At 45.2% G+C, this 22,585-nt stretch overlaps 1 protein-coding gene and 1 long non-coding RNA gene across 4 annotated transcripts in view; one reads left to right on the plus strand and one right to left on the minus strand.

Moving 5' to 3' along the window:
- Positions 1-4,928: 4,928 nt before the first annotated feature.
- On the minus strand, positions 4,929-13,654 carry LOC102462580 (uncharacterized). The gene is made up of 2 exons (XR_012902826.1): positions 13,155-13,654; positions 4,929-9,618 (listed from the first exon to the last, which is right to left on the minus strand). It is a non-coding gene; the product is annotated as an uncharacterized LOC102462580 (long non-coding RNA).
- The window catches only part of EXO1 (exonuclease 1), a 30,727-nt gene continuing 21,680 nt past the window's right edge, over positions 13,539-22,585 (plus strand). The window contains exons 1-5 of one of the 3 annotated variants that reach the window (XM_075924836.1): positions 13,539-13,641; positions 14,284-14,457; positions 16,838-16,957; positions 17,953-18,076; positions 21,368-21,505. In XM_075924836.1, the coding sequence (XP_075780951.1) occupies positions 14,297-14,457; positions 16,838-16,957; positions 17,953-18,076; positions 21,368-21,505 (543 nt within the window). In that variant the 5' untranslated portion in view covers positions 13,539-13,641; positions 14,284-14,296. Of the gene's footprint in view, positions 13,642-13,670; positions 14,076-14,283; positions 14,458-16,837; positions 16,958-17,952; positions 18,077-21,367; positions 21,506-22,585 lie in introns of those variants that run through there. The other 2 variants (XM_075924837.1, XM_075924838.1) reach the window with 2 other exon arrangements.

Raw genomic sequence — 22,585 nt, forward strand, 5'->3', positions numbered from 1 at the left:
AGTCAGTCTCATTATTCAGTGTGGTATGTTAAATCACAAATAGCTTCCTCCTGATTGTGTATTCTTGTCCAGAGAGCCTGTCTCATGCTCTCATATACAGTACCGCTCTGAAAATGATTTTTTTAAGAGGACTGCCTTTGGGGCTGAAATGTAACTCATATATTCTGCCATCCTTCCACTCTGGGGATAAGGACATAGCGTGAGAGTGTGTTCCTACTAACAGGGGACATGGAGATGATATGGTCCCCTGCTTAGTACTACTTTGTCCATCTTCCAGTGGCTGTGTTCCCTAATGCCTGCCCTCATCAGCTGCTACAACTGAGCAAGCTGACAGTGGTAGTCCCAGAAGAGCGAGGCTGCACAGTTTCTGCAACTGAAAGCAAGACCCAGTGCTGCTCTGTAGTGTTAATGCTGGAGGACATGACTATAGAAGGATGAAGAATCGGGGCTGATGCGTCAGGGTCATTGTTAGCAGTAAAGTCCTTTGGGGCTAGCTGTAGGCTTAAAGCAAGGATGAAGGGTTGGATCTGGATTTCTGCCTCATTCCATTGTGAAAGCGCTGGGAATGCAACTGGCAAAAGAAGTGGAATTACTCTACTAATCCACATACTAAGTCTTCTAACACATTATTGCGGGGGGGGGGGGGGTTCGGCCAAGAGAGATTAGGGATAGAAATGTGTCTTTGGCCTTTCAGCATTCACAAAAGATGTCATACAGCCTGAAATAATCTTTTCAGACACTGTCATAGACCATAAGATGTGGTGCACCCCTCACACTGTCACATTGTTCTGATGCTGCTCACCAAAACATGCATGAACAAATGTCAGGTTACAGTGGGACAGTGCTAAGAACTCCTGCATCTGTTCGGAGCAACCACACAAGAGTTACAGCGGCATGAAGAGGTGTGGTGGGGTGGATTAGCTCCAAAGGCCCCCTGCTAGAGACCTCAGGGTCCTGCCACACCCAGCTCAGGAAAGGGGCAGGAGAGGTCCACTAGCAAGGTAGAGTGGCTACAGGAAGCAGCCAATCAGAGCCCAGCAGGCTCATATATAAGGAACTGCAGGGGCAACTTCAGGGACGGGAAGAGCAAGAGGTGTGGCTGGCTGGCTGTGGGGGATGTAACAGGTAGTTGCTGTCAGGAAAAAGGAAAGTGAGGGAATAGCTTCTGGCTGGTTTCCAGGACTCAACTAAGATAGGCTATGAAGAAGTGGCCCAGGTAAAAGCAGCTCCTTAAAGGAACATAGCACATTGCTACTACTTAGAGGGTCCTTGGGCTGGGACCCAGAGTAGTGGGTGGACCTGAGTGAGGGCCCCCCTAATGGCCATTGGGGATGTGGCTGTGCCTGAGAGAAGGGTATAGACAGTCCCAAAAAAGGGACTTGATACAGAACTGTTACCCCTGGAAGGGGGCAGAACTGAGAATGAGCCAGCTGGAGAGCTGAGGTCAGGGGACAAAAAGGCAACTGAAGAGCTTTCAGGGAAGAAGGCCTGGAGGGGGGAGGTGCTGCTCCACCTCAGAGCAGGAAATTTCATATGTAAGTTGTCAACTAGGGTACTGAAATAGGCCCCATTGGTCAGACAGAGGACTGGAGCCCAGAGAGGGCTAGAGATCTTTCCAACAAAGGGATACCGTGATGGGCCCTGTTGGACTGTGAAGGGACTAAGCGAAGGAAGGACTGCAGAACATTACTGAACGGTTGAGATAGGGCTGGTTGGACAGTGCTCTCCAGAAAGGGTTTGTTTTGTTTGCACACGGACTGTAGGTGAGTCTGCTGGAGAGCTCAGTCACCAAAGGCCCGGCTTGCAAATGCAGTAGTTGATGGGGGACACTGTGAGATAAGAAATCGAAAAACCTGTAGGCATGCACAGGCTTGATCAGGGCAGTGGTCATGAAAGGTGGGTCCCACCTCATTATGGGAAGCTTATATCACTGCTGTACTTTTTCTACAGCCAAAGAGAAGATGTTGCTATTTCAGGCTGCAAATCCAGCAATTCTAATGAAAACAAAATTATCTTTAAGTATCGATACACATTTGATATCAGGAGACTATTTTAGCAATGGCTCTTGTTCAACTACAACTTCTGTTACTGGAAGTCTGAGCAAAACTCAGCTCTTGTTCCCATTGGCCTCAATGTAAGTTGCACTTGCATGGTTAAATCTGGCCTTCCAAGGTTTTAGGAAGACAAGTTTGAGGTCAGATCTATTTTAGCTTCAGACGAGTACAGATTTTAAATGGAAAGTTGTCGTCTTGTTCTTTCTGTTGTGACTACTGATCCTATTAAACCTAACTTAAAAGAAGAATGTTTTAAGTCCCTTTATGACTTTGGGCAGTGATGAATTACAGACAACTTTGTGGAGTGAGCCAGTCACGTCACAAAAACTTTTCATGCAGAAAAAATGATTAGTGCATAGAATCAGCTGACGGATTCAACAGCAGACATAAGAGGTTATTGGAAATATGATAAATGGACTTAGATAATGTGAAATGGGTTGATCTGAAGCCGTCTGGCTTTTTGGGGTCAAGACATGATGAAACAAACTCCTTCTTCGGTTCCTCTGCCTACACAATTGTATGATTAAAATCCTAGAAAAGGTCAGGCCATTATTTTCAGCAGACCCAGAAATAGCAATCTGTGTGTATGTTAATTAGAGAGAATTTTTTAAAAGAAACCACTAAAGATTCCTTTGTTAGTGCTACCTGGCTCATCCTCAGGCTGCTGACCAATAAGTGAAATAATATACAGCCAGTCCCCGAGTTGCGAACGGTCAACTTATTACCATTCGCATTTATGACTGAAGCTGTCGTAAATGGCAGACCCCGAATTACGAACGTGATCTGCGCTTACGAACAGTGCGGTCGCGTGTAACTCTATGGGGTCCGACTTACGAACAAACCAAGTTATGACCAATTGCTTCGTCCGTAACCAGTTCGTAAGTCGGGAAGAGGCTGTAGTAATACCTGAAGTAAGAGGGCATGAGACAATAACCTATATTGCACAGAGCTGATCTGAGGTCTGAGGCCTAGCTAAAAATGAACAATACGTGGCTAAAGGAACGTTAAGCAGGAAACAACCTTGTTTGTTTAACCAGGCATAAACAAGCTGAGATAGCACAACCTCAGGTGGAGAGCAGTAAATGGGGGCTTATCAGGAGTTATAGGCACATAAATCACTGAGATGGGCCTCGAAGTCCGCTTCTCAGTTCAGGAAAAGGGTCTAAGCTAATAGCTTGATGTTTACAGTCTGTAAATGGCCTAGGGGGGGCAAGAGAAGTGTTTCACTGTTGTGAGCCATTCCATTATTACGTGGTACAAATGCATAGTGGTTCAGTAGAGTCTATTGACAACTATTAATGTACAGGCAGTCCCCGACTTACGCGGATCCGACTTATGTCAGATCCGCACTTACGAACGGGGCTTTCTCGCCCTGGAGCTCACAGGCAGTGGGACCACCCAGAGCGCAGCGGTCCCGCCACCTCGACCTCCGGGGCGAGAAAAGCTGCTCCGGGTGCCCCTGGTCTGCTGGGGACCGTCTCCAGCAGACCAGGGACACCTGGAGCAAAGCTGGGGAGGTGGAGGGGTCCCACGCCTCTGAGGCTTTGCTCCAGGTGTCCCTGGTCTGCTGGGGACCGTCTCCAGCAGACCAGGGACACCGGGAGCAAAGCCGCAGTGGTGGCGGGGTGCCGCGCCTCTGAGGCTTTGCCAGAGCAAAGCCTCAGAGGCGCAGCACCCCGCCGCCGCTGCCGCTTTGCTCCCGGTGCCTCTGGTCTGCTGGGGACTGTCTCCAGCAGACCAGGGACACCCGGAGCAAAGCCGCAGTGGCGGCAGGGTCCCGCGCCTCTGAGGCTTTGCCAGAGCAAAGCCTCAGAGGCGCGGGACCCTGCCGCCGCTGCGGCTTTGCTCCCTGTGTCCCTGGTCTGCTGGGGAGGGGGCGCAGCTAGTGCGTCGTCCCCCCCAGCAGACCAGGCTTTTGTTGTGGACCCTGGGGTAGAGCAGCTGGGGTGCTGCTGGGTTGGTCCTGCAGGGACCTACCTGGCAGCCCAGCTGTTCTGTCCCAGGCTCGAGATTCAGCCGCTGTTGAAACTGATCAGTGGCTGATTCCAGGAAGCTGGGGGCAGAGCAATTCTGCCTCCAGCTTCCTGTAGTCAGCCCCTGGTCAGTTTCAGCAGCAGCGGCTGAATCTGGAGACAGTTCCGACTTACATACAAATTCAACTTAAGGACAAACCTATAGTCCCTACCTTGTACGTAACCTGGGGACTGCCTGTACTTCGTTTACCAATAAACCTGGCCTGGCACCATTTTTAATAAGAAAACATAAGGGACACCTCATAATTAAGGTTAAGATAATATTAACACAATTCCAATTTCTTCTTTGGATTTTTATAAACTTGGGTTTTTTTTCCTTTTAAATCTAGTTTTAGGAATGGCATAGCAATAATGTTAAAAAAAACATTTATGCATAAAGTTAACCAAACAGTTTCAACAGGTTTCTATCTTGGACTCCAAAGCACAACAAAGCATCAAGAAAGCTTGCATAAACCTATGTTTCTATTTTGGTCTAACTTTATACTTAGTTTAATTTTATACACTTCGTTACATTATGTCAAAGGGAAGTAGTTGTTAGCATTTGTGCTTCTAAACAGTTAACCCAAGTGAAATTGTATCAGAAGCAAATTAACTCTGAAAAGCTTGGTAAAAGTTATGTTCCAACTCTTTTGCTCAGATAGTGTTCAGCAAGGGAAAGCAACACATCTTCACATGGAAGACTGTAAGCATTATGTTTGGTATACCTCAAGTGAAAATCAATATCTATGCAATAATTGCAGAAGTATAACTTGTATTGTAAAAGACTTGGCTTCTATTACATTATAAACAAACTAAATTAATCTGTGCATTAAGTTACTAAAAACAAGAGAAATGTAAAACATCCAAACAAAAAAACATATTATATTAATTAACGTAAGTTGTTTAAGTTTATTTCCCATGGAGAAGATATCACACCACAAAGACACTGGAAGATAACAGTATACAGTACAGAAAAGAAATGCCCAAGCATTAGGAAAGGAAAAGAAATGCTTTATATAAAAGAGACTGGTCAAATACACCTCAATCTACCATAGATGGACAATTAAGTTGGCAATCAGCTAGAAATTACTGTTAGTTAAAATTGGATGTTGTGTAAAACCAACTGTATTATTGCTGTATCACTGTATTATTGCTGTACAGGCAGTCCCCGGGTTACGTACAAGATAGGGACTGTAGGTTTGTTCTTAAGTTGAATCTGTATGTAAGTCGGAACTGGCGTCCAGATTCAGACACTGCTGAAACTGACCGCCAGTTCTGACTTACATACAGAATCAACTTAAGAACCCCAGGCGTCCCCAAGTCAGCTGCTGCTGAAACTGATCAGCAGCTGATTCCAGGAAGCCCAGGGCAGAGCAACTCTGCCTGGGGCTTCCTGTAGTCAGCGCTGGTCAGTTTCAGCAGAAGCTGACTTGGGACGCCTGGGACAGAGCAGCTGGGGTGCTGCTGGGTTGCTCCAGTAGCGCCGCTCCTCGGTGCTACTGGACCAACCCAGCAGCACCCCATCTGCTCTGCCCCAGGCGTCCTGATTCAGCCGCTGCTGAAACTGACCAGCAGCGGCTGAATCAGGACCTGGGGCAGAGCAGCTGGGGTGCTGCCGGGTTGGTCCAGTAGTGCCCAGAGCGGCGCTGCAGGACCAATCGGCAGCGCCCCAGCTGCTCTGCCCCAGAGTCCAAAACAAAAGCCTGGTCTGCTGGGGGTGGGGGGAGCACACTAGCACATGTGGGACCCCGCCGCGGCTGCGGCTTCAGTCTGGGTACCTGTGGTCTGCTGGGGACGGTCCCCAGCAGACTACAGGCACCCAGACTGAAGCGGCAGCAGCGGCGGTTCCCCGCGCCTCTGAGGCTTTGCTCTGGCAAAGCCTCAGAGGCGCGGGACCCCCCCGCGGCTGCGGCTTCAGTCTGGGTGCCTGTGGTCTGCTGGGGACGGTCCCTAGCAGACCACAGGCACCCAGACTGAAGCGGCAGCAGCGGCGGTTCCCCGCGCTTCTGAGGCTTTGCTCTGGCAAAGCCTCAGAAGCGCGGGAACCCGCCCGGTGCCCCTGGTCTGCTGGAGACAGTCTCCAGCAGACCAGGGGCACCGGAGCAGCTTACGAACGGGGCTTTCTCGCCCCGACCTCCGGGGTGAGAAAGCCCCGTTCGTAAGTGCGGATCCGACATAAGTCGGATCCGCGTAAGTCGGGGACTGCCTGTATATCATTTACAATGTGCATAACTTTGCTAAACTGTTTACTCAACACACAGGGGGGAAAATCAACACAAGGATGGCAGAAAGCAACATGAAGAAAAGGGAAAAACTAATTGGTTAACAAAAATTAAGTTACATAGTAGCTACAAATTGTGTAAACTAATTCTCTGTTAGTACCAGTTATTATTTGGATCAGTGACACTGCATCCTAACTGAGACACATGTCATTCAAAACAGTCTTGTTCAGTGTCTGGATACCAATGCTAAATCCTGACACAGAAATATTTGATACATTGATTACTGTCCATTCAGTAGGTTATCTGAAAGACAATGTCCATAAGAAACAACTTGATCTATGTCAACTACCAGTGTATCACAGAGCCCTGTAACCAATGGAACAAAAAGTTAATTGTTCCTGTTTCCTGCCGAGCAAAGCTTATCCCAGAGGGTGACACCCAATAGTGAGGATAACCCATAACAGGAATGGACAGTACTGAGTAGTAATTAATTACAAGACAATTATATATCAAGGCCTCATTTGTAATGTCACTGTTCCACATTTGTTTTACATATACATAATCTTGTGGGACACACTGTAATAATGCTTATCCCAGTATGTCAAAACACTTACCCCACTACCAATAATGATACAGTTAATAACTATAATTGTCCTAATAGAAGTGTGTGCTAACTGCAATGCCATAAGGGCTAAATCATAATACCAAATTGGAAAATATATTCGCTTAACAATACACCTGGCCTGGCGCCTTCGATCCTTACCTGATTTGTGGTCTTTGGGGGGGCTCTCTTGGAGTCTGCTGTGCAGACTAAGTGCACTAGTCTATACAGCACACATCATTGAGCACACATGCAAGCAGCCTTTTGGTTATCATCATCGACAGAGTCAGAGACGTGTGAATACATTGCAACAGTCAATCCTGGCCCCTGCTAACTAACAGCATTGCTGAACAGCTACCTGAATAACAATAATACCAAAAATTCTCTTTGTTCAAGATAACACTATTACCAGAACTATTGACAGTCTAAAATTCCTCTGTGCCCACCAAAGAGATCCGCTTTTGAAAAACAGACCCCTGCTAGTATGTCCCACCAGGTAAATCACACACTATTCAGATAGTTTTAGCTATGTGAGCATGGTAGTGATGCTGAGGGAAAGCTTTGTCCAGATCCTTGAACTTTATTTCCCCTACATGAAGATTGATAATATGCTTGTTGACCTTAATTAGCTCAGTGTGAATCTATGGAATTATTCTGGGTTTACATCAATGTAATTGAGAGCAGTATTTGACCTCTTCTGGCTTTCATTTGCTTTATTGTCTACATTGCAAGGCCTACCTACTCTTAGGCAGGTTTAAAGAAGGGGTAATGGAGACTTCAGGACATAGGGGTAATGAAGACTTCAAGTCATGTACATGCCCCACTGAGTAACAATCCCTTTCCCTTCCATCCCCACCTTTTCAATTTATCACTCCCACTGTTCTGTCAATTTCAAACTGTAAGCTGGATGGGGTTTATTTTGTGACATGCATAAGAAATTGCTGGGTGCTCAAGACTACTCAGTGTGTGCCAGGGAAGGGCAATCATTTTTGATGGGGGGCCATTCCAAGAATTTGGTGAAGTGGTCAGGACCGCACTTTCCTACAATATTAATGGAGGGCGTGGGGTATCTGGGACAGAGATTGGGTGCAGGGGAGGAAGGGAAGCTCTGGGCATGTAATTAAGATGCAGGAGAGGTGTGGGTTCTGGGAGGGAGTTTGGGTGCAGGAGGGGGTTGTGACCTGGGGCAAGGGGTTCGAGTGTGGGAGGAGTGGGATGCTAGATGCAGGATCTGCAGGATTCCACTGGCTGGGAGCCACCTATAGAAGAGGTTTCCAAACTCTGGGTCATGGCTTGTAAGGGCAGTTTGCCACAAGACACTTTGTTTACTTGCATCTCCACAAATACGTGCGATCGTAGCTCGCGCTGTCCGTGGATCACTGTTCCCAGCCAATGGGAGCTGTGGGAAACGGTATCCCATTCCATACCTCTTCCCACAGCTCCCATTGGCTGGGAATGGCAATCCGCAGCCAACAGACGCTGCAGTCACCCATATCTGTGGAGGCACAGGTAAACAATGTCTTTCAGTCAGTTAATGACTTGCCCTTACAAGCCACGGCCCAGAGTTTGAAAATCCCTGACCTCCTGCTCAGAGCTTTCACCTTCACGGTCCCATCAATTTATCATCAAAGAATTCCATGTTAAAGCCAAATGGAAATCCATATCCCCGTATATTAAACCAATTGTTTTACTTTTCAAAGTAGCCATGGTGACACAAGTCTGTTTCCTTTAGCATCCTAGAAATGTATGGTTTCTCTGGCTACAGTAGTTAGTTTGCCAGAAATTTACTATAGCCCTTGCTAATGCTTTACAAAACTTCGGATATTCTTTGACATCCCTTACCCATTGGGGCAGCTCAATCTGAATGGCATCAACAGTGCCAGTATACCTAGACCCAAAAGTCTTCGTAATATAGCCCCCTTTATAGTAATTCCCAGTTTTTGGCTTGGGGTTTGTTGGAGAAGGAACACAAGGGTAAAATGTTTTGTTCTGGCCTTCAATAAATTTACCCAAGCTTCTGGATCCCCTAAGCAAGGTCCCAAAAGAAACATCATGCACCTGGCTTGCAAGATAGCGAATAGAAGAACCTGATGCGGAAAACTTCCCTGAGTTGAGTGATGCTTTTGAAATGGTGTAACCTAGTTCTATCCATTGCTCAGGGTGTGCTTGTCCATGGATATCTACAATAAGGCCTCCCAACATCTGTGATTTTGCTGATCTCATAAATGTCATAAAGTCTCTCCAGGCTTTTTCTGCTTGGGGAATTCCAAAGGTAGCTTCTTCCTTTTCCCTGTTGGCATCCATCTTGATCCTCTGGAGATGATTTATAACAAGATATGGGAGGAAACCACCATTAAGGCTTCTGATTTCTTTAGCAAGAGTCCGAGCAATTTCTATAGTATTCCTGTCCTGGTTCGTCCTCACGTTGCATTTCCGAAAGTCTTGAATACTTCCTAGGGGACAATTATGAGAAAAAATACAAGATAACGTTTTTGAATCCCAGCAACCAGCATCTCGATCAGGGATGTCTTCAGGGTTCAATGTTCCACCATGCGGGACAGAAATAATCAGGCTCATATTGCCTACTTGATATTCAGTGTAACCATTGTAGCCAAGGATGATCTCACAGGTTCCAAAAGATTTCAGGGTCAAATACAAAATGCAAATATAGAATTGTCGCATGTTTTTCTGCTGGGGCCTGAGTTTGGTAACGTATTATGTATCAGTACCTAAAGAAAAAACAAAATACGTATTGTCAGAGGTTTTATGATGGGGGGGAGGGGAAGATCTCTAATGTTCTATCATGAAGCAGTTTTTGGCTTTCTGCTAAAATAATTGTAGGTGAAGATTAGCCAGTTTTGGTAAACCCCCTGCAGCAAAGTGGTAGAGGAAGGCACGTATGGGAGAGACTGATCACTAGATATACTCCTTTAGCGTGAGTAGACAAAACTGATAGCCTCATATTTCATTAATTGTTATGGAAGTTCCATAGAAAAGTGTTCCTGAATGAAGAACTGAGTAAAGGGAAGGATCTGTCACAGACTCCTAGAATGGTGATGGATGGTTGCAAGCTACTAGGCTTTTGCCCCAGAAAACACAGAAAGGCAAAAGGGGATAGAGGTCCCCCAGGCTCAGAGCTGGGTAAAATAATCACTGGTAACATTTTTTCTTCCTAAAAAGTATGCTGTTTTCTGATCTGCAATAGGGATAGTAAGAAGCAGGTATTTCACTAATCGTAGTTGATACAATTTTTATCAACTACACGGTTAGTCAATAAAGGAAAGCGCTCTGTCCCGGCTTGCGCTGGGTCTGGGAGCTATCCCGCTGTGGCTTTGCAGTTTAAATGTAGTAAGAGACGGGCTGCTGCCTGCCTGGCTCTTACTACATTTAAAATACAGAGACCCAGTGGGGGTAGCTTCTGGACCTGGCACGAGCTGGGACTGAGCCAGGCTTGCTCAGTCCCGGCTCTCTCTGGGTCCAGCAGCCGCTGTCCGTAGGGGGTCTCAGCAGGAAGCTGCCCAGGCTCACTGCAGGCACAGGCTGCTTCATGGCAACCTCCCGCACCTCTCTCTCTCCCATGCTGCTGCTTCTGATACAAACAGCACCACGCACCTTTAACATATGAAGAAAAGGTAAGCACCTAGCATCAGCTGAAATCTAAAATATGGTTAATTGATGTCTCTCGATTAAATCTCCACACTGTACAAAGTTAAATTTCAGTTATTTATGTTAAAGCACAGAAGGGGAAAGACAATATTTGAAATTAGATCTTCTTATCCTCTTAACCGTGGGATGTAGCAGAGGCCTTTCCATACTGTTGGTCTGGGCATTCATCACATGAGGATTCTGCAGCCTTTTAATGGGGTCAGTTAACTGCAATTTCCCTTGGTGACCTCTATTTAATATACCCTGCTTCAGGTCTTGCTGGTAAGGGCAGCTCTGTTTTGTATTGGCCATCTGCCAAACCGCTCTCAGTTCTCTCTCTTGCTTCTGCTGATACCCAGTAGATGGCATCAGTATAATATAGCATTTCTTCAATGCTTCCTTTAGTAAGAGGAATTAATTTATTTATTTAATTTCTTTCATGGATGGATTTGCCCTGACTTAATTTAGGACCCCTGCTTTTAAGCAATTTTTTAATATTACCAGCAAGAGTATAACATTGGGCGATCTTTCATCAGTGCTTTTTATTTATAGTGCCATACAAAAATTTCTACTTGTAGAGTGCTACAGTCATTTACCAAGAAATGAAACAAAATCCCAGAGTCTTCTAAATCAAGTGAACACAATTAATTCATGTTTTCATTATATCCAATGATGATATCATTCTTCACTTCCAATGACTCTTCAAATCTAGGCTTATTGGGTAGTCGAGTTGATGACTCATATTTCCTTCCTCCCCCTCACTGCCTCTATATCAGAGGCAGCAAAATTGTATCGACTACACGATTACCCAATTACTTGGAGTAGTTGCTTGACGTTCAAACTGATGTGAGTATAAATCTTGGATGTGAAAGAAATACATTACTTTCTCTTATTTTACACTAGCTGACTTATCCACCATTGCCCAAGTCCTTTGGGGCAGAGGGCTGGCAGTGTGAGGGTACAGGAACAGGGCAGGACTCTGTGAATGTGGGGGCAGGGGAGAGTGCAGGAGGCAGGAGGTCCAGGGGAGAGAGTGTGGGGGTGAGGATGGACTCAGGAGAGGGGGGGTCCCATCCGGCACGGACATTTTCCCTCTCCCCAGAGCCCCACCCCCAGCCACCTGGGTGTTTTCTCTCTCCCCCATTTACTCCTGCCTTCCAGGAGTGTTTTCTCTTTCCCCAGTTCCACCCCCAGCTACTAGGGGCATTTTCTCTTTCCCCAGTTCCACCCCAGCTACTAGGGGCATTTTCTCTCCCCCGTGAAGGATGCCCCCTCCCCACCGTGAAGGGTGTTTTCTCTCCCTCAGCCCCTGCCACCAGGGGTATTTTTTTCTTCCCCCATGTCTCCTGGCCACCAGGGGTGCTTTATCTCCACCTCATCCCCCTCTCCTCCCACCCCTGGCTGCCAGGGAAGTTCTCTCTCTTCCCATTGGAGTAAAAACTAAGTGTGCTTCTTCCCCTCATTGCTTAAGCTCGAAACAGCACGTATCATTTAGCTGATTGCGCATGCCTCAGAAGCTGCTAAACTTTCTACTAGCTCTTTCCATATAAGGGAACTAAGTAAACTTGCAGTAACCAATCACGTTGCGACATGTGGCCAGAAGGAATGTGGAATCCACAAAAGTTTCAGCTCAGGCTTTGCCCAGGGGCGACTTTGCTTTGAGCACAGAGCTCCTCTGTTGACCTTGTTTGCAAACAATAAAATGGAGTTGGACCCAGCCTGAAAGTGTGACTCTCTTCTTGAGGCAAATTGGACTAGCCTCCAGGGGACGAAACTAGCAATTTATGCAACACCATTCCTCCCTCTGACAGCTAGGGGCATTCTGTCTCTCTCCAGCCCTGCCTCCTCCAGGGCACCAGGGGCATTTTTTCTCCCTTCTGTTTGACGCAGTGGCCAAGGTCCAGAGAGGCCGCGAGTGTTTGGGACAAGGTGGTTCCTTACCCGATGCACTGGTAGCCAAGATGGCAGAGCCCAGCACTGCTGGCCATTCCCTTGGCAGTAAGGCTACCACCAGTGAACACTCCGCAGAATAGCTCCCCCCTGTGGGTTCACTGCCCACAATGGCCATTCATATCGCAGCCTTTCAAACAGCAGCCCCTCCCTTTGCATGATATGGAAAGCAGTCCTTTTCCCAGGGGTTGTGGTAGTCCTGGCACAGCCAAACTCTGACCTTGCTTTAAGTTAGGAGAAGAGAAAGCTGCATATCAAATTTGGTGGTCCTAGCTCTTACCATTTAGGAGGAGTTCTTGAACAAAAGGATTCATAGACAGACACACAGACTGATGCACTCTTAGATAGACAGATCAAGTACCACCTGATATAGAAGCCAAAAATAAACAGCAAAAACGCACAAGGCAGACTTAGAATACAAGGAAAAAGATTAAGAAATAAAGTCAATGTTTTCCACACACCACTGAAAATATAGATGGAAGGCAATAATCCTACGCTACACAGCTGTTTTTTTTTTAACAAACATTTACATCTGGCTCAAAAGTTGCTGTCTCACTTCCTACTGCTAATTTTCTAACAGAAATTAATAATCTTGAAAGTGGATGCTTAAAAATATTCTCTGTGTTAAAGAGATCAAGTTTACATAAGATAAATGTAATAGAATACTCACTGTAAATGGGAGACCCGCTTGGAGGCAGGATTGGACACCCAGAAGTGGAGTCCTGCTTTCAGGATATGGAGCTGGAAACCCAAGTTTCTTTATCTAACTTTGTGTGGGAAGCTCTGAGGACATGCTACAAGAACAAATTGATTTAAACAACATTAGTGGCGAAGGCATAACTCAAATCCACGTAGCTTAACCCTGTTTAGGGCAGGAGCCTGCACTGCAAAGAGTTGACAAAAACAACCACACCCTTCTCCTGACCTGTGGCGCTCGCCTACTGATCTCATTGGGCTAAAGTACCCGAGCAGACAGGAGAGGGATCGGCAGTTGATTTAGTGGGACTTTACTAGACTCTCTAAAATGACCACGGGGTGGATCGATCACCGATGCGGGCTCCACCGGGTACTGGGGGCAAGACCTCTGCCCCAGCTCTCCCACGCGGGTGCAGCCCCACTGCCCTACGCAGGAGGCTGTCTGGGAGTCCGTGGGGAGCGTATGTCGGGGGGGGGGGGGGGGGGCTGCGGGACGCACCAAGCCACAGGCGCTCTGGGACGCCTCAAGGCGGTGACAGGCGCCGCTCTGCTTTTCCGCGGCCCAATCCCCGCCTGCCGCGTCCCCGATTGCTCATGCGGGAGGCGCGCACGTGCGCCTGCCCCGTCTCCCCCCCGCTTCCGGCCATTCCCCCACAGCTGGAGCCCCCCGCCGCCCGCGTGGACTACACTTCCCAGCCTGCAAAGCGCCGGCGGCCGCGGGGCATGCTGGGAGGGTCTGTGGCGGGGACGCCGCGCTCTAGCGGCTGAGCGGCCGCGGGGGCGGAGTCTCCGAGCTAGGAGCGCGCGCGGCTTGAAAGTGCTACGGGCTGCGACCCGCGCGCCCTGGCTGAGCGGCCGGAAGGGAGCCTCTCGCGGTTGCCCCGAACGCCCCTAGGTGATGGATTGGGGGGGAGGGGGAGAGGAGCGGCCCGGGGGCCGGGATCGAGGCAGGGGCTGCGCGTGCTGGCCCGGGGGCCGGTCTCGGCCCGGTGAGGGCGGTGCCGCCGCCTGCGGTTCCCGAAGCTCGGTGCCCCGCTCGCCCTGGCCGGGGCACGCGAGCCAGCGTGTCTCACGCCCCTTCCTTTGCTCTTCCCCGCGTGCAGTGAGGCCCCCGCCATGGGAATCCACGGCCTGCTCCAGTTCATCAAAGAGGCAGCCGAGCCCGCGCACGTGAAGAAGTACAAAGGGCAGGTGGTCGCTGTGGACACCTACTGCTGGCTGCACAAGGGAGCCTATGCGTGCGCGGAGAAACTGGCCCGAGGAGAGCCCACCGACCAGTAAGCGCCCTGCCTCCCTCTTGTCCTCCCGTCGGCTGTTTGGGGACGCTGCTGACTTGAAACTGCTTTTAACTTTCTTCTAGAAAACGGACTAGGTTTCCTGTGCTGTAGCTGCCTTTGAATCCCCCTGCCAGTTTGTGTGGCTTTATAACCAGGCACAAATGGGGAAATAGCAAAACGGAGTCGACACAAACCAAGTGCTGTCAAATACATTACTGATGTAAAGTATCAGAGGGGTAGCTGTGTTAGTCTGAATCTGCAAAAGCGACGAGGAGTCCTGTGGCACCTTATAGACTAACTGAAGTGGAGGAGCATAAGCTTTCGTGGGCAAAGACCCACTTCGTCATGCATCTGCCCACGAAAGCTTATGCTCCTACACTTCAGTTAGTCTATAAGGTGCCACAGGACTCCTCGTCGCTATTACTGATGTAAAATCCCATTTTTAATTGGCTAACCAGTTTACATTCTGTTTAACTGGTTAACCAACTAAAGGGGGGAGCACCCTGGGGGATGGGGAGGGCTGCCTCCCGCCCTGCATGCTGAGGCTTAACTGGAATGACTCCTACCCCTGCAGGCAGAGGCTGCTTCAGCCTGCCAGAGCAGTCCCTGCCTGTGGGAGTGCCTGGCCTGTAAAATTCAGCTTGTGCCACTGGCAGTATGCCATCCTGTACAAAAATGACAGCTTATAAACAGTGTTGTATAACAGAATGACTAATGCTGAGTAATTCTGGCACCCCATATTGTGAATGAGATCAATCTCTTTCTGCACGATGCATATTTTTTATTATATTGGTTGTTGCTCACAATGAATCCCAAGGAAATATGCCTGCTTTTCAATTTTGTTATAAGATTCACTGACGTTGGAGATATGCTTTTGTTTTAGATTGAAATACCTATTTGTTTGTTTTAAAGTATTTTTACCCCGCCTTTCTATTTACAATATTTGAGGTGGCTTACAAAATTTTAAAAACTATATATCTATATAAAAAGTAAAATACAGGACCCCAAAGTGGGGTAGGGACATAAAACCTGCTAAAACACCTCAGGGGAGGTATACAAACACACACAACTAAACACCAATAAAGTATTAAATTAAATTATTAAAGTAGGTGGGGGGTGGGTATTGGGCATCAGTCAAAACTAGGCAGTTTGGGCTAACTTTGGTTTATTTTGGGTATTAGTCAAAACCTTTGTCATACTCTAATTTGATTCGTCCTCTTTCATAAATGGTGTATATTACATCTATTCTTTTCAGTCTAATATTTGCTGCTTTGGTTTCAGCTTGTCTAGTGTCTGTGCCTCCAGATGAAATGTTTATAGCTATTCCACTCTAAAAGCTTCTCTCTACTGATCTATATTGTGTGTTAGAGAAAACTCTGTGGTCAATTAAGACTTGAAAAATATTAGCTGACTATAAAAAATGCTGTATTAAGTTTTTAATAATATAGCCTTAAATTCTCTGGTAAGGTGGCCACTTTTCAGTCACAGGCAACTACATCTATAAGATGTGAAATGCTCCCTGTATGCCCATTGGACCGAATTGTATATTTCCATAGAAATACAAAGAAAATCAGGGGATTGAAGAAACATGGGAAGGTTAACATTGAAATCTCTTTGAAATGCTTACTCCAGAACAGATAGGTTTGGGGATGAGTGAAGGTGGGTTGTTCGTTCTAGACTGTTTCTTTGCTCTTACTTCATTTGAGGGCACTGTTAACTGTTCTGATCTATAGCAAGGTCATACCCTGCTCTTAGTCACCTTTCTCTCAAAGTGTCAGGATATAGGCACTGTTTGCATGTTTAATGCTGCGTTAAGGATTTTAGCATGGACAACCTAGTATTTATCCACCATCAGGAGTAATGGATGGATAGTGGCAAACATAAATGGTAAGCTTCCATTACCCTTTAATCATAAAACGCCACCATAAAGTAATCTGCAGAGTTTCAAGAAAATAAAACTGAACATGCACCCTGTCTCGGTTTGTTTGAGCATCATGTACTCATCTCACAGACATCAGGGAGATGATCTGTGCTGTGATTTATAAAATGATTTACAATTTGGCCCTTCAGTGAAGTCTAACTTACTCTTTGGATGCACAAATTATTTGTGTAAAAAGAATTAACAGCAGTATTCATAGTGGACTGGTGTTCACTGAAAATGGAAAATAAGGATTCCTGTACAATAATAATGTGTGGCTTTTCTGGTCTTCCATTTTTTTAAAAAAAATTACAGCTCACTGACAGCTTTGAATGTTAATGATCATCAGCTTATGTTTGTTTTTCCTGCAAGTTAGAAGTATGTGTTTGTCTTAAAGTTTGTTTCACTGACAATAAATGGTTGTTTTCTTGTTTTGTAATGAGAAAAAATATATACTTACAGATATGTAATCTTCTGCATGAAACTTGTTGATATGCTCTTGTCATTTGGGATCAAGCCAGTTCTAGTATTTGATGGATGTACCCTGCCTTCTAAAAAGGAAGTGGAAAAGGCTCGAAGAGAGTAAGTAATGATCAACTTGCAAACAAATTATATTGTCTCTGCTCATTTTAAATTGTTTTAAAACATGGTAAATTCACTGTGCTTATCAAAGATTGCTTTAGTTTCTACATCTCTTACAATGTGGTTTAATAATTATTTCAATGCTAAGCCTCAACATTTTGTTTGGATATTTTAGAATAGAACTTCACTTTTAAAAAAATCTTTTAGAAATGGTGCAGAAGTAGATATTTTGGGCAACAGCTTCTCTCTTATTTGTAATCTGAAACATCATCTGTAGTTCTAATCTCCTTGGACAAATCCGAGGTATAACCATAGATTTGGTTAGTTGCCACTACAGTAATTGATGATTATTAATGATGGATCAACAAGGCTTTATTGAATCTGCATTATATTAAGATTTGAATTATGACTGGGTTTTAGATTCAGATTCTGATTTGATAATACTAATATCTTGTGAACTTGCTAGGTTAGCAATTTTCATTATTTTGCAATGGATCTAGGAACAGGACTCAATTATGCTAGGTGCTGTTTGGATGTAGAACAAACAGATGGCCTTTGCTCCAAAGAGTTTTAAATCTTATTAGGGCTTAGTCTCCTCAAATTTGGAAAATAATGAATTTTCAGTCTGGAAGCAATCACAATTCCCTCTTGTGTTCATTCTCCTTTGAAACCATCCTCAAAAGCCATGTCTGCCCTAATTTTCACTGTTCATCCCAAGGCCTACTGCCTGCTTCTTCTTCAGTCTCTGTAGCATTGTATTGCTATTTATAAGCATCACTACAAAATGATTCTCATTATTTGCACCAGTTTGCACCCCTTTTCCTATGCCCTTTCATATCTTCATATTCTTCATTTGTATAACATAGGTTTTGACCTTTTTGGAGAAGGAACTATATCAATCTTAATTCTTCATAAAGTGTCATGCAAATTATGATATGTAAATGTTGAATAATACTAATATATTGAGGGAGGTGGATATTTTTATTACCTTACAGAAAACGCCAGGCCAGTCTTCTGAAGGGGAAACAATTGCTTCGTGAGGGGAAATTATCAGAAGCCAGAGACTGTTTTGGGCGCAGTGTTAATGTTACCCATGCTATGGCTCATGAAGTTATTAAAGTAAGTTGTAAATTATATCTATAGTAGGTTTGCAGATGTCATCTACAGTAGGGATGTTAGATGATATGTATATTGAATAGTTGTGTAATGGCATGAAATCTTGGCAGTTACATGACTATTCGATAATCGATGGGGACTGCAGTCAGTACACTCCCAACCCCGCTTCCAGGGAGCCCCCTGCTGCTGCCTCTGATATAAGGACATGGGGTGGCAGCAGCCCCTGTCCGCGGGAGGGTCCGAGCTCCCCACAGACAGAGGCTGCTCTGCATCTCATGGGGTAGCCTCTGTCCATGGGCAGCTCCTCTACTCCCACCCCACTATGCTGCTGCCTTCCATGGACCTGGTGCGCATCCCTCCCCCCCCTTTTGTTGCCTCCTACAGGTGGTACCCGGGAGCTGGTGCTTGGGGGAATTGGCTTTTAAGCCAGCTTCCCCCAGGACCGGCTCCTGCCTGTGGGCCCCCCTCCCTCACTGCCTCTGAAGGAGGCAGCAAATGGGGGAGGCAGGTGGGGCTGTGGGAGCTGATATGCACAGGGAGCTGGCTCCCCACGCGTATTTGCTTCAGCCTTCCCACCTTGCCATCCACTTTGCTGCCTCTATCGGAGGCAGCAGTGCAAGGGGTTGAGGGGCAGGCAGTTCTGGTGCTCGTGAGAAACTGGCTTTTAAGCCAGCACCTCACCTCCCACCCTCTGACCCCTTTCTGTCTCTGATAGAGAGGCAGCAAGGGGAAAATGTGTGTAGTCTAAAGGATTAACTAATCTACAGTTTTAGCAACTTCTCCACTGTGTTTACATCTTGTTCATTGCCCATATTTACATACTAGTCTTTCAACTTTCTCTCAACTTGTAGCATCATAATATAATACACCCTGAAGTGTATATTAAGCACATTTTTGACTGTTCAGCACACCAGATGGAGAAATCCATTCTCTGTTTTTCATTATGCCAGATTTTTTATAATAGGTCTGTGGCTGTCATTTACAGATACCTTTTAAATTTTAACTGAACCATTAAGTGTCCTTTCACATTTGACATTTTAGTATATATCAGTGGTACTCAGACCTCAGTGGCATTACCCAAAAGAGTCACATTAGAGTAAATTCATTGTTTCACTTACTATAGCATTATGCCTACTTAAACATGCACTATTTAAGTTATAATAAGTACTATTATTTTATCAACTACATTTGACTAGTAACACAGTGAAACCATCCTGACTGGTTAATAACCTAGATTAGTTATTAATTAAATCATTATGTTTTAATAGCATGTGCTTCAAAGAGCTGCAGGAGACACACAAGCCATTTGTGGCTTGGGAGCCTCCATCTGAGTATCACTGTCATAAGTAAATGACACAGGAAATAATACTATTTTTTCATTTTTAGTTCGCAAAAAAAATGTATAAGGGAAAATTATGGATCACTTAAAAATGGCACAGAAGAGTATTATCGATCTTACATTTGTTCAGATCCTTTTTCTTTGAATAGAAGAAAATGGTTGGAATTGAAAAATAAACAGTTGTGATCAGGTCCAATAACTATGGATGAGATTGGAGGCCAGTATAGAAGTTATTTGTAAGCAAATGTTTGTTTGGTTTCTTTAATTTAAATTTTTTATTATGAAACTTTTATGGCTAGATCCTTAGGTGGGTTTTATTTGTTTTGTTTTTGTGGTTTTGGGGAGACTTTTCTGTTGTGTTTGATTTAGCAGAGGATTTACCCAGCGTTGCTTGAGTCCTTAACTGAAAATTTTGGGGGTGAGGCTGTCGATGAGGGGTTCAGTATGCAGGCTACCCTGGGGGGAGAGGACAACTCCAACCCTCACTCAATGCAGCAGTTTGGGGCCAAATAAGAAGTGCCTGTCCATGGATGCTGCAGCAGGCACAGATGGGAGAGGAGTGCATGTCCTCTGGCTGGGGGGACAGACTCAGACTCACAAGCAAACAAACTCTCTCATATATAGTAGACAGCTGTCTCTTTCTCCATCCTTGTTCCCTGCTGCCCCTGTGGGATTATAGCTGTGCTAGTCCCCCTCTCTGGCCCCTTACTGCCCCCACGGTCATTACACAGTATATCTCGCCCTAATAGGAAACCTCTCTTTCCATTTTATGAGAAACAATCACATTCTAGGCATGTCCCGTTGGCACAACCAAACCCTTATTTTGATTTAAGTTGTTATTAGAGGAAGTTGCATACCAAATTTGGTGGTCCTATCTCTTGCCATTTAGAAGTTTTTGAACAAACAGACTCACAGACAGGCACACAAACTCTTTTAAATATATAGTAGATTTATTACTACATGGTTACATGGTAAAATTTTCAAAATTGCTTACCTTCCATTTTCAAAAGTGACTTAGGAGCCCGAATGTCATGAAGGTCAATGGGACTTAGGCTCCTTAGTGTTTAAAGGCATGCCTACACTACCACGTTTTGTCACCAAACCTGCCTTTTGGCAACAAAGCAGTGAGAGTGTTCATATTGCAATGTGACTTTCATCAGGAAAAACCTCCAACTCCAGTGACAAAAAACTTCCACCCCTACCAGAGGCTTTTTTCTTTTCTCCTCCCTTTATTGTTGACACAGAGCCAGTGCAGTACTGTTTTTTTGTCAATGTAACTGGCTTCCGCCAGTATCCCACAATGCCTGTCCAGTATTTTGATCTCTGCTACCCTGCACGCATGCACTCCTCCCCTTTCAAATCTCTGGGGAGTCTCATCTGACAGATGAGCGAGCTGCTCATTTGGGGAACAAAGAAAGAGCAAATCATTGGAATGTTCCGGATCTGCCCTGCCCTAGGAGCACAGCAGCAGACAGACTGCAGCTGCAGGATTAGGGGGACAGATTGCTGTGCTGCTTTGACTTACCCCAGCAAGAAGAGCTCACAGAGCTACTCATGATGCTGCTCGCTGAGTATGCTATGGGAAAGCTTGGAGGGAATCACTCTGCTTTCCACTACACTTCACTGAGAGAGACATACCACACGCTGTTGTTGATGGTGCCCCCCAGTGTGAATGTGATCTTTTGACAGAGGGAGCAAACGTGAACACCCTCTGACGAATTTTGTTTAGTCAACTCTCGGGCATCGACCAAATTGTGTCAATAAATGTAGACTTAGCCGAAGTCATTTTTGAAAATGCAGATGAGGGTTACTAAGTCACTTAGGCACTTTTGAAAATTGTAACCACAATGCTTAGCAAAATAGGGCCTAAATCTGTTGGAGGCTTATATGCTGCTGCAGTTCAGTAATAATATTATTGAGTTCCTTACATTTTTCTCTCCCTTGTTTGTATACAGGCTGCCCGTGCCCAAGGAATTGATTGTATTGTTGCTCCGTATGAAGCTGATGCTCAGTTAGCCTACCTTAATAAAACTGGCATAGTACAAGCTATAATTACAGAGGACTCAGATCTTCTGGCTTTTGGGTGTAAAAAGGTAATGAAAAATATATATAGCCCAAAGTCAAAGCATTATGCCAACTAATTGTCTATTTACACTTGCGACGTATGTAAGTACAATTATGAACTTACTTCATGTATTTTATGTACTTACTTACAATTATGTACCTTTAATAAGGCTAATGAAGAGCTTAGGGATAATGGCAACATAACAAATGGGAATAAGGTTATGGAGGTAGATATTATCAAATCCGAGGTAGAAGCCAAACTCGAACATCTTAATGGGAGTAAATCGGGGGCCCCAAATAATCTTCATCCAAGAATATTAAAGGAACTGGCACATGAACTTGCAAGTCCATTAGCAAAATATTTTAATAAATCTCTAAACTCAGGGGTTGTACCATTTGACTGGAGAATTGCTAATATAGTTCCTATTTTTAAAAAAGGGAAAAAAAGTGACCCGGATAACTACAGGCCTGTTAGTTTGACAACTGTAGTATGCAAGGTCTTGGAAAAATTTTTGAAGGAGAAAGTAGTTAGGTTAATGGCAATTGGGACAAATTACAACATGGTTTTACAAAAGGTAGATCGTGCCAAACCAACCTGATCTCCTTTTTTGAGAAAGTAACAGATTTTTTAGATAAAGGAAATGCAGTGGATCTAATCTACCTCCATTTCAGTAAGGCATTTGATACAGTACCACATGGGGAATTATTGGTTAAATTGGAAAAGATGGGGATCAATATGAAAATTGAGAGGTGGATAAGGAACTGGTTAAAGGGGAGACTACAGCGAGTCATACTGAAAGGTGAACTGTCAGGCTGGAGAGAGGTTACTAGTGGAGTTCCTCAGGGATCAGTTCTGGGACCATTATTATTTAATCTTTTTATTACTGACCTCGGCACTAAAAGTGGGAGTGTGCTAATAAAGTTTGCGGATGACACAAAGTTGGGAGGTATTGCCAATTCAGAAAAGGATCGGGATACCATACAGGAAGATCTGGATGATCTTGTAAATTAGAGTAATAGTAGTAGGATGAAACTTAATAGTAAGAAGCGTAAGGTTATGCATTTAGGGATTAATAACAAGAATTTTAGTTATAAGCTGGGGACACATC

Source organism: Pelodiscus sinensis, chromosome 3, assembly GCF_049634645.1.
Source record: "Pelodiscus sinensis isolate JC-2024 chromosome 3, ASM4963464v1, whole genome shotgun sequence".
Lineage (NCBI taxonomy): Eukaryota > Metazoa > Chordata > Testudines > Trionychidae > Pelodiscus > Pelodiscus sinensis.